The following is a 15,235-nucleotide window of genomic DNA, read 5'->3' on the forward strand; positions in this document are numbered from 1 at the left end:
TAATTTGTCATTTTCATGGAGTGTGAATCTGCATTAATTTAGATCTAAAGGACACAGACACATAATCCACTGACCATTCAGTGCATTCAACCAAAACAATTCCCATCCCTGAATCCAGCAACATGCATCACACAGTCATGCGGCACCTGGTTTCCATGGCAAAAAGCCCCCCCCCTTCCTGTTTGTCTCCTGTGCAATTATCTCCCTGAGTATTGGTCATGCTTGCTCGGTGAGAATTAAGGCCAGCATAAACAATCCGAGCAATACTTGCATGTGACACAAACATGCAAATATAAACGAGAGATTTGGCCAAGGAGAGAAGATAGAGGGTCAAACAGTTAAGTTGCGCATTCGAGAAAGAAACTGAGAGGAGATGTGGTCGAGAAAATGGCAATTGGTGATTGCTTTGACATTTAGTCCAGCACAGAGTCCATGTTGCATCTGCAATAGAAACTCCTGGGACTTTGTACATGATAAATGATTTGTCACAATGCAACGAAAGGTAAAGTCTTCAAGGAGCTTCCTAGCGTGCGGTCACCATCAGGTGGTCCGGAATGGATGGGGCAGCATTCTAAAAGGTCATGTCAATCATGTGAGCTCCTGTGGTTGTCACCAAAATAAAAGCCTCCAAAGTACTGTAACTTCTAGCTCTCAGCACCCTTCGAATTACAATTGGACATTCAGGCGAATGCACATATACATGCAATATGGAAAAAAGGAACACAAAAGGCTACTAGACCATGAGAACTATTGTTTTGAGTTATTTGGGCGCACCTCAAAGTGTATATAAACATATACATATATAGTGCAAACATCTAGGGGCAAAACATCGCTTGATTTGACACGCTATGTAAAAGAAGCCTAAAAGCCTTTCCAATATTTTGGTCCCCTTATTTATGACGGGGTGAAATAATAATGAGGATCCCTCAGTGTATAATTGAAGTCATATCTCTCCAACTGTCCATTATTATCTTGGTGAAGGCATCATTTTTAATAGCACTTGCATTCGTAAATCTTCTGAGATTTATTCATAAAGTGGTAGGAGGGTGTGCTAGATAGAGGAGTATCCACCTTGAAAAAAGTACATATAAAAATCTTAAAGTCTTTATAGTGATGGAATGGGATTCTATCAGTTTACCTTCTTCACTTCATACTTGATGGCCAGTTTGACACGGCTGAGGCAGGGTCGGTTGTAGGGGCTCGGCGGGCACAGGTCAACATCGCCGTTCACGATGGCTTCCACCTCTTCGGTGTTCCGACACAGGTCCAACACTCCCACCACAAAGTCTTTACATTGCATGGACAGCTTACGGTAGTCATTCTGAATCGTGGGCGGAAGATAGTAAGGTAAAGCAAAGGGTCAGACAACAGAAATGTACTGATAAACACTTGTTCCTCGGAGGATGCATTCACTCTTACTTATGAAATACGACTTGACATTTTAAAAGGAAATGACCTGCTGAATGGTTTCACAATATTGATTGCCAGTGGAGGAAGTCTCCTTTTTATCGTATGCATAAACAAGTCAATACAGTACAAATACGAACCCAAACAATGCAAAAAATTAGTAATAGTAGTTAAAACTACGTATATTGGGAAGTCATAAAAAGAGATGAGCTGTACACTAAAAGAACAGTTTAATATTCACAATAGCAGGTAATTTGGGATGTTTGTTTTAGCCAATTTTCAGATGTCACGGCCAGTCTGACACTACCGGTAGGCTATGTAAGAATAAAAATAGGTATACCAATTCTAAATTGCTATGTAGACAAAACAGGGAATAATAAATGTTGCTGTTTATGTGTTGTTTGCTGGTGACATAGTTATGGGAGCAATTTGTAACCTTTGAATACAGAACACATCATTATTTTTTCATGTCAATTATAACACGTGAAAAATACAACACCAGCCGATAAGCACGATGCGTACACAGCATAAGGCTTGTATAATGGCCTGGAATGTATGCAAGAGCAGAAAGCTGTGTCACAGACTAGTTTAAAATAATGTCTCGGAACGCTTGCGCTTTTGAAGACTAAAAGAGACAGACAGCAGGAATTCTTAACACTATAACAATCATGATTGGTTACATTGGGAAAAGGAATATGTTGGGGTAAAACATGTTCTGCATAAGAATATCAATGGCGCTTGCATTGTAAGACCCACATGAGGGTATTACACGCACATATGAAATTTCACTCAGGATTCAGAGTATGTGGTTTGTGCAGTGGGATGGGGTAGATGGGGGGTGAGATAAAGGCATTGGGATGATGTTGTGAGAATGAAAATGGATCCAGTTGTGTGAAGTAGAGGGTAATCGGTCACAGTCGAGTGACTCACATATAAAGTAATGCAATACGTGTGAAGATGGCTGAAAAAAAATTTCTGTTCTTTTTCTCAAAATGCTAACACCACTCTTCTCACATTTAGTTTTCTGCATTAGAGAAACCCCTCAAGTGGAACAAAATCTGTTTCGGAATACTTGCCAAGCTCCAATTGGGTCAGGTAGTGCTTCCGGTTATGGTTGCTTTTGCAAAACAGCACTTTTTCAGCTTTACATTACGTTCTTATTCAACTTCCCTTCTTGTCATCATAGCCATATTGAACTAAGTGGCCAGGAAACACGTTTTCACTCCATGTCCAGATATTTTCGTCTGTATATTTTGGTTGAACTCTTAAATGTACGGGGCATTCAACAAGAGGTTAAACATTTTGTTCCACACTGTTACACTAAAGAAGACCAAAACTAAAACCTCAATAATTATTGATGTTGACTGATATGAAATAGTGATATTGTGATACACTTTTCAACATTATCTTTCAACATTTACAGAGTCTTTGAGGTGTGTACTAACCTCACCTTCATTTGTCCTTCATACTGGCTCTTTGAATGATTGAGAGGTTAAGAGACTGCATGTGTCTGTGGGCCCTTATGAGAAATTGATGCGCTGTCTTGAAAAGCGTGTTGTTGGGAGATAAATATTCTGCTGCCAGGGGAAGCCCTGATACATGTTTTCATAAACTGTTCTTCATCCCTGTGTTGTGACAGGTTGTGTATTTGTGTGTTGGTTGCGGTTGTCTTTGTTGCACACACAGGATTAAACCCTCCCTCTTGTGTGTGCAAATATCACATAAAACATCATAACTATGCATTTCATCAACATGTCGACACAGAGTTTGAATCATGTGATTAATAACAGCAGTGTCAAAAGTTACAAAAGGACACTGTCTGTGAGTGATGAAATGAAGTGTCAGATTCAGGAATCTTGTGATTTTTTTCCACCCTTGGTAAAGGTTGTTTGTTTGTTATATCAGTCAGAGCAACACCCCCACTGAGGGAGGACAGCCTGCAGGACCCCGCACATGCCGTGTTCTCATTATTCTACTGGTTTCCCTCGCGATATTGCTGTGCTGCTCATGTTTCAGAACTCTGAGGTGGAGAGCAACCTTCCCCCCCCCCCCCGGAACCCTCGGCACCTGCCTATCCTTCAGCAATGGAGCTCTTATCCCACATTGATTCCACATTTTCAAATATTTTACAATAGTAAGATGATGAAAAAAGAGCCAGCAAGAGAAGACAGACTGGTGATAATGAAATGGTAATGAGACAGATGAGTGCCACCATAACTGTGTTCCCTCAGGTGCGCCCTTCTCATTAACTTGTCTGGAGACGGGGAGCACAGTGAGTGGAGAGGATGGATGACAAACAAGACTAGGTAGACAGACGGAAGAGTGGATGAATGAGGTGATGGACAAATTAAAAGAGAAACAACACATGGACAGATAAGGGATGAAACAATTCATCAGCAAAATTGAAATTGCTATCAGATCGTTGCTATCTGATGTGAAGATTTAGAACAGTGATCGTCAACCGGTGGCCTCCAGATTCCATAATTATGAGAATCAAAGACAAAAATTCTATTTAAAGAAAAGTCTGACTCACAAAGGCTGAAAATGCCTTATGTTAGTAATGAAAACATATATAAACAATAAACACCAAACATAATGTTGTGCTTCTTTTTTTTTGTGTTATTAATTGAGCGTCCGGCCCAAATATGACTGTCCAGTACCATTCTAGCCCTCTGATAAATATAGTTGGTGACCCCGATTTAGACTGTAAATAGACAAACAAAATGTGAACAAACGTATTGGGAGTCTTGGGCATGACATCCACTGGTGGCGAAAATGGAAAAAAATACATGGAGTCGGCCTCCTCCTTATTGCTATGATAGTTTTCACTCAGCTGGGAATTCCTTTATGCCTTTTGAATTGTGCACTGTGCACTGTGCAGAGAGTCGTAACAGAACTGAAATTCACCAGACTTCAGAGCAGGGATGGTCAACTTAAATAATGGAGGGGGGGGTCACAATATTTCATCAGCACTATTGAGGGGGGGGGGGGAGCACATAGAGGCAGGGGACCATGCACTTTTTAACGAGATTATTTTGTTCTGATATTGGCAAGTTTCCAGACTATTCAGAACCTTCTGTGTAATATTGGACATAGGAATCTGGCGACAAAAAGTCACTTTGCATTGCTGCCCTTGTTGTTCCCTTTAATGGTCTTGCTGGTACCGTTGGCATTGTTATGAATCAAGCCAAAGGTTACGTGATGAGGCTAATTGATGGCCGGCCGTGTTCTGTTTCATCCATCATCACAACACCATGTTTATGCTTCTGTTGTTTCAATGACACGAGTACATTGTACAAACCAAACAGAGAGTGAGTAATCAATGATGGAAATTGTCTGGACTAATGATATAATATTCGCTTAGGTTACCAGCTACGTATCTGGCATCTGTATTATTTTGATACACAGAGAACAACTTCAATGAAACGGCTGCAATTTACCTTGAACTCTGTCTCAATGTTGGCCAGTCTGGCGAGTTCGTTGCTGAGCTCCAGGGCAGTCAACACTGGGTCTTCGCTGCTGAGTGACAGGTAAGCTGCACTGGCCAGGCCCTTGTATGCATTCATCCTTGAGCGTGAATGACTGAACGAGTCTTTTTTCTGTTTCTCCACACACTCTAAGCACTTGCAGAAGTAGTCGTGAGGCCTCTCTATGCGAGCCCCTTTGGTTAAGAGAATGTGAACTATCTCATACTCTTGGCAGTGAGCAGCCAGGATGATGGGTGTGACGTCATGTGAGAAACGTGTTCCATCCTCATCGTAAGCGTAGAAGTCATCATCGCGCATCTCCTGCTCCAGAGGACTCAAAGCCAGGCGGAGACCCCCGCCAAAGGCAGGGTGGCCGAGGATGGCTTCGACGATGCGAACGTAACCCTTGGAAATAGCCAGAAGGAGGCCGTCTCCGATCCGAGCCAAGCCGTCCTTCTTCAGGAGCAGCTCAGTTACCTCAAGATGCTCATTTCCTACAGCCAGTTGCAACGCATTCTGACCCATGTAGTCCACACAATTATAGTTGAGGGTTTTGGAGTCTTCCAGCATTTTACGCACTACCGGAATATTCCCGTACTCGGCAGCATCTAAAAAACGCTCCTCTTCTGCAGTGAGAGCTGAACCACGCTCATTGAACATGTAGGCTGGGCCGCGGACTGCCTGGCGACGCCCCTTCTCCCTCAGTGTGGTGTGCCGACGATGCATAGTTTCCAGCCTGTGATGAAATGGTGAGGAACAATTAAGGCAATACAGCTAAGAATAGTGAGGCAATAAAGCAAGGACGCAAAAGGTCGTATCATTAAATGCAATACACTTGCTGCTTTAAAAGAGTACAAAGTAATTACAGGCTTCTAAATTGATGTACTTTGTTGGCAGGGATTGGGTAAACTTAATCATCAAATTTTTGGACCTTTTTCTTGGCACCCCAAGAAAGCATTCACAATGCTGGGGCCGTTGCGGCACAACCAGGGTCATAGCTCATCAAAAGGTGATTTCAGGTCACAGACTATTAGTGAGAGATGAAGCCATCACCTGAATTGGCTCTGGCATCCATCCACCCACTTTCTGTAGAGCTTGACCTGTTCAGGGTCACGGGTGAGCTGGAGCCAATCCCAACTGACTTTTGGGCAAAAAGTGGACTCCACTATAAACTGGTTGCCAGTCACTTGCAGTATCGCTGGCAGTATCGCTTTATACTTTGTACTCAGAGAAAGTGATGCTTTCATTCACTCCAAATTCTCCAAACGCAACCACGATGGATAGGAGACACCGTTGCAATAATATTGTCAGCAGGCAGCACTGGATGTTTTTAAGAGCTTCATACAAAACTATTTTCCACTTGTGCAGAAGAGGTTCATTTCAGTTTATTTTCAGGGTTGCCATTAAGATTGATCCCTTTGAGCACATGATAAAGTCACTTTAGTGAGGGGAACTCAATCCCAAAAGGTCTTTGTATGCTGTGACTTTGACCTGAAGTATGACAAAAGTCAAAAAGACAGGAGGCTTCGAAAGAACATGAGGCAAGGGATGAAACACTTTCATCTTTCAAGTTGTTATATGGTCCGACTCACAAATCGTCACAAGAATGTGACCGCAGCTACTGCACACAGGAAAAGTAATAAAAAACGTATTGTGATAGAAAAGTGCCACGTTGTTCTCACCTTGCCATCCCTTATTGTCAGTTTCCATATTTTCCATTTCTCTTTCTCAATCTATTTGACAGTTTGTGATTCGAATCAGATAATGAATTACAAAAATGGTCACTCAGACATTTTCCACAGTTGCGTGTTTGTGTGCGTGTGGAACAAAAGAGATTAAAATAATGTGTTTGCAAAAATTGTGCCTGCTCATTGTTGTGGGATTAGCACTTTGGAACACCCTGGTGATATATTTTGAACAACATCCTCAGCACTATTGTTCCATGGCCTTATTATTCATCCTTTTAAAATGCATGAGACTAAGACTGAATTGAAAGTTTTCTCAGACCTATGATACTCCTCAAGGAAGACTACTCAACCTGTTTTTATCTTCATTTAGTTACAATTGTCAACTATATACAGACGGTGATGTTTCCATCGATAAACAATTAATTCTCTGCTCCTGAAATATCACTTCACCTTGGAATTATTTTACAGTATGATTTGACATTTTAGTTGTGGTTTAACAAGACGTGTTCCATAGTGTACCTTCTACTATATTACTGCTGTATTTTTGGGGGTGATAAAAGTTTGAACTATTGCAAAATCGACACTGTAGGGGCATGATGACGTATTCCATAATATCATATGTTCTCATTCGGGCATGCACCCGCTGTTCCCGCTGTTCCCGCTGTTCCCTACCATTGAAGAATGTGAGCAGCTCTGCACCATCTTCATCCTCAAATGAAGATTTAGTGCCTAAATTGGGAGCTACTTTGCTTAAGTTAAGAGGAAACAAACTATAACTTAAACACACGTTCAAAGACACAAGAAAAAATTAAAACAGCCCGTGGTTTTAGGTGTACAAGTGAATACAAGTTTCAAACGAGCATTGCTGCATGATTCATTGGTCACTCAAAATGTCAAAAAAGCAGACAGTGAAGTGTTTGCGTTTCGCCCAAATGAGACACAATCGCTGAGAGAAAGAAAAAAAACACATTTGCCTGTGATGTACAAATCCGGACGCCACAAATTGGCTGCGATAGATTTTCTCTCCCTCTATGACCCAAGGATCACACAGGAGAAAATATTGGAATTTCTTGATTCGTGGAGTTAGCAAGAGCACAAACAGGTGTGTGTACCAAGACAACTGGGTCAAAGACTTTTGAAAGTGTGGGTTTGCTAACCCTAACCCTAACCCCCCCCCAATTTCAAGCTGTGTCATTTACACATTTAGACTATATTAGCAGTTTGTTTATAGTACTTCAAGTGGGAAAAAGGATGCCACACATATTGTGTACAATAAAAATACCGGTTACAAGGTGGAAATTACACAAATATATTAATCGGTAATTCTGATATCGTCACTGCAAATTACCTTTAAATATTATGATGTAATTTGGAAGCTATATTGCCAAGCCATAGTTTTAACAAAAACTAAGATTGCTCCAGCACCTTGTAAAGTTTTACCGTAGCATGTCAGACAGTGGAGCCACTTGGAACAGGCATCCCATCCACAGAATGAAGCTGGAATTGCAAAGCTCGGCATCTAGGCAGCAAGACTTAACCTTCAAGTCGATGTACTGTGAAGAGCAGTTTGACATTTATTGTGTTCTTTAACCAATGCGTGCCCCTCCTGCCGTCAGGTCGTGGGCAGTGGTAGGCTAGATTGATTTTGCACACTGTAGATCAGCCATTTTCTGCTGGTTTGGTTCCGGGTACAAAAGAACAAGACTGAAATAGCTATACCAAGTCGATGATAACATTAAAATTGTCAACCTCAGTATGTCCTTCAAGTCCAGAAGATATATTATATTTTTTTCTAATTTTGTTGAATAAAAAGGTGAATAAGAGAAATATACCGTGGATGTAAAAAAAAAAAAAGATGCCAGCTATTTGTGTTGAACAAAAATGAAATGAAGATAAATAATTTCAAAACTTTCTCCACCATTCATGTGACATATAACCTGTACAACTCAATTGAAAACTTTGAAAAGGCAAGTAGATATGAACAACTGAAATAATTTGATCGCACAAATGTGCACACTGACTTTTATTTGGGATGCGGCTATGTTTGGAATTAACCAATCGTATTAAGATTAATCTAAAATGGGAGTCAGAACACACCTGCCACCATATAAAATGCCTTTGACTAACAGCAAATTAAGTTCATATGTTTTAGATTTTTTTTTCTGGCTTCCCAGAATTACCTTAACATGTCTGACTGTTTTAAACTGGTCATATTTAGCTTTGAACCATAATACATTTTCCTCCATGTGTTTGAATTACTTTGTTATGGTTAAAGCTTTTGGGGATAATTCCAACAGGCATGTTGGGTGCAAACATTATGCTTTGGAGCTGTTATGCTTCAGCCTAAGGGGAGACAAATTATGAAAAGTAGCAATCAGTGTGAACACAAAGCCACGAGACTACTAGAAAGTAATTAAAAAAAAAAAAAAAAAAACTCCAAAAGGCTACTTGAACATCTGAACTTTAAGTGGTGTTCATCAGAGACACTTAGAATGGTGGTAGGTGTGCCGAGTCCCATTTAGGACAAGTTTAAATGTGATTAGTTAATTATTAACACGAGGATGTTCACACTGGTGCAACCCATCATTTCAGTTTATATTTATTTGTATTTGAGCTGTACACAGTACACTAATGGTGAAAATGGCCATGAAATGTATTAGGTTGCTCTCATTTTGTTTTGAATACCACAAAAACCTGAAATTTCAACAAGGGTATTCAGACTTTTGTTATCCACCATACGTATTGCAGTGATAACATTTTGGTGTAGCGGAGGAAGGTATGAATAACAATCTGCAAGTTAATTCTTGGAGTCCTTCTAATTATGCAAAGGCTCAGCTCCAATTTGTCAAGAAGAAAGGTTAGGCAATGTCGTTCAAATAATTTCTAACATGAAATGGCATGGGTTTAAAAATATCTTTTTTTTTTAGACAAAAAAAACAAAAACACCTTTCCTTTTGCTTTAGTACACACTAGATGACAATCAAGTCAACTCTGTGCCATTAAAGCAACTGGAAAGATTAGCCAATTTGCATTTAACATTAGAAAAAAAAGATAAAGGTGCAATCAGGTTTGAAATCCTATCTTTGAGGATAGACTGTTGAAAGAGGGCCCCGCTGCACTTGAATACAGAAACGGCTCATTTTAAAGATCAAAGCCATGTTGCCGAACACGTTTCGCCCGTAATGAGAAACATGCATGTTCATTGGTCGGCCTACTCATTTTAAGCATCCCCAGATCTTTTCAAGGCCTTTCAAGCTGTGGACACTGTTGTATAAAAGCTGCAGACAGGAAACGATCAAAGAGCCAGCAGTGTGACCTGCCACTCCCAATATCTGATTGTCCTCCCTGAGCCGCCTGGGTAGTATGAACACTCATTAACGAGTCACCATTCATTTCCCATTTGTCTCAGCTTGTGGATGCAGATCATGGATACACTGCACTCAGCCTATTGTCGATATCACAGTGAATTAGTTAAGCATAGAGGAGAATAGACGCAATTCCTGTTTACGCCCGGTTGGAACATTTGGGCCGTGGAATCGCTCAAGAAGTTGTGTTGGATAAATGCGTTGACGACTGAAAGGCTGAAGTGGAAAAACAGTTAAAGACGCAAATTCAATTGAACCCACGCAGGCTCCACTTCCTCACATACATAATGTAAATGTTCATGACAAGGGAAGCTCCTCGAATGTACAACACAACAACCGGCAGATAAAAGGAAGCAAAGAGGCTCATCTCACATAGACTCGTATTGTTTGAAAAAGGGTCAAGCAGTACAGCACGTTGGTTAAGTACTTTTGATTCAGGAAGTGCCACTCTATTGATGAAATTACTGATGTATAGAACCATCAATGGAGCACTGGGGATCTTTATTGCTTTACCTCGACCTCAAGCTCCTTGTGGAAGAGTTTATTAAAGGAAACAACCTTTATACAGAGAAATTAAACAACAAGTACACACTAAAGCATTAGGTGCATCTTCGCAATGTACACATTGCTGCCAGTCAAGTTTGTTGTTGTCAGTGACTCCGTTTACAAGCAGTCAATATTTAGATTTAGGATACAATGCTGATTTCGGAAACATTCGGAAATTACGGGTATGAATAATGTTGGATCGAACGCTATCTAGTCTATTTGCAACAGGGGTAGGCCAACAGTTTAGCCTAAAATTATTCATACCCCTGAGATGAATAAATTTGTGCTTGACTGTATAAGTGAGCAAACGGAGTTACTCTCACATTTCAATAACCCGATTTAAACGGTGACGTACGAACGTCGTGACGCAAATAGACATAATTTTCGCTTGTTACTTTCCACCGTCAATAAAACACATTATATTCAAGTCATTCACCACAGCAATAATGCAGCCGGCTTCCTCCTTGCTCTAAAAGTGTGCTTTTGTTCTGCTTCTCTGCACTTCGCTGTGATTGTTTAACTCTGCTTGTGGATTCCCGGCGAGTTAAGTCGAGATATATGTGTGTTTATATACACACTGTATCATTTTTGCAGAGGCAGAAAATGACGTATAATTACAGCATATTCAGGTTGGGCTCTCTATGACGAGGATGTTATGGCAAGGATTACAGTCATTGCCAGTTTATATATTAATTCTACTATTTTTCAAATGAAAATGTTGCCTTTCTGTAACACACAAAGCATTTCACAGTGGATAGATTATTCATGACGCAGATAGAGTGGGAACAGCAGACCCTTCGGTTACTGGATGAACTGCTCTACCTCCTGAGCAACAGCCACACTGTATTTTGATGCTTCTTGTATTTTACTTAAATTGTGGTTTTTAACCTATCATAATGTCATTTAGCAACATGCACCCACCACCATTCATTTACCTGTCTGTGCCAACTGAAAAAAACAGCTGAGGTTCATTATACCCAAGTTGGCCCATTTAGAGTCAGGATAGGGGAACGGAGCAACAATTTGAAATTTGCTAAATATCTAGTGGTTGTATTCACCAAACCAGCATGGCTGCAATCTCCGTGGTTAATTTGAATCCAAAGCGATTAATAAAGAAGTTGAATGTATTTTCTGTCAAGTAGTGGAGTTTGGTTTGTGGGTCTTATATTTGCTGCTTGACAGAAAACAACTGTTTCTTATTCTTAACCAAGAATTAAATGTTAATTTACACATGGAGATGAAGATTTAACGGCATTTTGCTGTTTTTTTAGAAAAACATAGTCAGTATACATTCCAATTATTATGTAAGATACGATGACAAAGCCACTGTAAAATACGGCGACAAATTTACCGTAAATTTACAGAAATTCATTACAGTGTACTTTTGAGCAAAAAGTCCAACATTAGCATCAAGTGGCAAAGTTATTACTGTAAATAGAATATAGTGGACCCCTTCCTATTCATTGGGAATAGGAACCAAGCTCGCCCACAAACAGCGAAAAACCAGTAATAATTGACGGCCCCCTATAAAGTGATAGAAATTCCTTATTTAATAGCATAAACCATAAATATACCACAAATTATGAACCCGAAACTTGGAAGAGGCTTATAGCATTTGTACTGAAGATAGCGTTTTGCCACAAACAAACAAACAAACAAACAAACAAACAAACAAACAAACAAACAAACAAGGCACAAATATGTGATCTTTTCCACGGATAATGAAAAATCACAAATTGGCGAATGCCTCTGAACTGGGAATATGCAGGGGTCCACTGTAATGTTAAGAGACTAAATCAGTATTCAAATAAAATGGAACTTTCTTCAAGTTGGATAGGGATTTCAGGTGCCTGTGTATTAGTGTTGCACAAAACACTGAAACTACTGGTGATTCATCAGGATGGATCAAATTATATGATAATCAAGCAAATAATGTCTTCAAAAACATTATAAATGATCCGTTACAAAAATGGTGGGTCAATGGCCATCCATTCTAGCATAAGCTCTCTGTGTGCCTAATGAATTGTCCAACAAGTGTTGAACTGCTTAGTCTTTAGCTGGTTAATTGAATTCCCAAACCGAAACGACAACAACAACAACAACAAAAGTGAATTCCAAAAACTCACGAATGCCGGGAGTCGGAGTTCACTTCGGGGTTCATATGCTCTTTGGCGTGGTGGTTGCCACAGTCTGGAGGCTCCGGGACGCATTGGTCAGCGCGCTGTCCACGGTGCTGAAGGCTCCCGTCGTTCCCGGAGCCGCGTCCTTTCCAGGGGGGCAGCGGCTCGTCGTAGTGTTCGCACACCACGTCGAGGTGCGTGTACTGGTGCGGAGAGTCCCTGCTACATTTGTGGAACTTTGGCGGCGTGAGGTGAGGGGAATCGTCGGGGTCTCGGTTCTCCGAGGATGAGCGGAGACAGCCCGGTGAGGCCAGGTACGAGGGATCCGGGTCCTCCAGAAGCGGAGAGGTTGAGGAGAAGAGGTCCAGGGGCCGTCGACAGGAAGGTGATCCCTGGGGAAGACACAAAGGCGGAGAGGGAGACTCGGACCGAAGGCTCTTTCTCTCTGCCATCGCTTTCTTCCCCGTCGTCAGACATTAGCAGAGCTGCGGACATGGAAATACTGAACCCGTCGCCCTCTCCACCGAAAATAAATAAATAAAAGGTCGTAGTTCATGTGACGGACATTGCGCAATGAATGTTAAAGTTTCGTCCGGACAAGTTTCATCCAAGCTGCGCGTCAGCTCTCCTGACGTGAACGTTCACGCGCAGCGCGCTTCAACCAGAACGCGCGCTCCAGGCGCCAGCCCTTTCGAAAATGGAAGACACTCATCAAAAGTGACATCTGCAGTCATTAATTTATTGCGGGGAAGAGGGAGGGGGTATAAAAAAAACTAGTCTAGTCTGTGATTCAGATTGATTTTTTTACGTCCAATATGTCATGTTAAAAATTGCAGAATTTGTTAATTTTCTGTTTGAATACAATACAAAACTCAAAAGGCAGTGACGCCACTCCGGGGATTATAGCGGTTTAACTTATTCTGTTTTGGCAAACCATCACTGCCATGCATGCAAAGTCTAGTTAAACAGTAAACAGTATTTTATTTCATTTTCATCCTAAAGCAGTACAAAATACCATGAACAGAGGTGTGTTCCAATGTGCGCACACCACACAGTGTCATTAAACCATAAATGACATTTTAAGCGACCATTCGGCAGCGAAATATTGCTTAACTCACTGATGATTACATCTTATTATTGCCCTGTGACATAATCTGCTTTCCTGGACACCTCTGTGCAGGAATACATGAAGTCGAAAAAAGAAAAACATTTGTTAAAGAAAGTAACTCTGGATTGTAATGATTCGCCAGGTCTAATGACAGCATTTGCTAATCAATTATCAATTAAGGTAAAATGGTTCACTGGTTAAGCAGCCCTACAATTACACACTGATCTTTGTTGTTGTGCTTCTTAATGGATCCAAAGCAGATCCATGTCTGTCTGACAATAATGCCAAACTGATTTTGATAAAAAAAAAATAAAAAAAATCAAATACACATTAAACACAATTTTAGATATTGTATATAGTGTATATAGTGAAACATGCTCAAAAGTCTTTTACATCATTGAAAAAAATAATCCAATAATTACTTTCCTTAGTAACGATTTACATTTCTGAAGGAGTAATTCAATTACTAATTCAATTACTTTTTTGGAAAGGTTACTATTAATTATAACCAATTACATTTTGGAAGTAATTTGCCCAACACTGCTTGCCAAGTACAAGTCTATTCAAGCCAGTGAGTGAAGGATTGTGCAATTTGAGGGGAGGCTGGGTTTCTCGCTGCCTCACCTCACCTCTTACCTATTCGTGGGCTCTGCACATTTCCTGCACTCACAAAAGTAAACTCAGACTTCTCGTTAGTTAATTTCAGGTTTCTGGTTTAACTGACTATAAACAAGGACACACACGTGGTGGGTAATAATTATATGATGTAAAGTAATTATGTATTAGCTCATGATTGACTTCAATTGACGATAGCTGCTGTAAACTGCATATGGCAGTTGCCAATTTCTGGAATAAATCCTGTATTTTAGATCAGTTATATAAAGGAATTGTTTGGTCTTGCAATGCTAGGAATATATATAATAAATGGCACATGTCACCTTTTGCGCTTGAACTTGTCATTTGTGTACTACATATGTAGTTTTGCAAATTGCGTAAAACCACAGCTGAAAGTACGAGTTGAAGCAGACCATACTCTGGCTTACTACAGGAGGCGTATGAGAGCACTTCGAAAAAACACAGGTAGCTTCAGTCAAGCGTTCACGTCATTCATTCCAAAATGTTGATCCAAATGACAGACAGCAAAGCACAGAACATGATCAGACTTATCAACATCTGTCAAAACTGGACAAACAATTGAAACAGGATTTAATCAACCCAGGAAGACAAATGCCGGAGTTCAAAAATCTGCTTTAAACATCAGAACAGAAAATAGCTTATTCTTTTCAAGCTGATTCTGATTTTGATTCTGATTCTGATACGCACACACGCACACACAAAGCTTGTGATTGTGGCTTAGACAAACTTGGCCTCAGTTAGAGTGTGACTAAATGACTCACTGAATAAACGCTTATCCAGCTGTCCACATTGAGACATCTTGCCTCTGCATGTCAATACAAAAAATGTGACACAATCCCGCAGTGAAGAAGCCCTGAAGCAATGAAAACATTACGCTTTCAAAACATTACACACTCAG

The 15,235-nt window shown here is 40.4% G+C and overlaps 1 protein-coding gene across 1 annotated transcript in view; it reads right to left on the minus strand.

Annotated features, from left to right (window-relative positions):
- The window catches only part of LOC119129217 (short transient receptor potential channel 7-like), a 39,305-nt gene extending 26,062 nt beyond the window's left edge, over positions 1-13,243 (minus strand). The window contains 4 exon segments of the mRNA XM_037262329.1: positions 1,139-1,321; positions 4,848-5,610; positions 12,600-13,033; positions 13,035-13,243. Coding sequence (XP_037118224.1) covers positions 1,139-1,321; positions 4,848-5,610; positions 12,600-13,033; positions 13,035-13,088 — 1,434 coding nt within the window. The 5' untranslated portion in view covers positions 13,089-13,243.
- Positions 13,244-15,235: the final 1,992 nt, after the last annotated feature.

Source organism: Syngnathus acus, chromosome 10 (assembly GCF_901709675.1).
Source record: "Syngnathus acus chromosome 10, fSynAcu1.2, whole genome shotgun sequence".
NCBI lineage: Eukaryota > Metazoa > Chordata > Actinopteri > Syngnathiformes > Syngnathidae > Syngnathus > Syngnathus acus.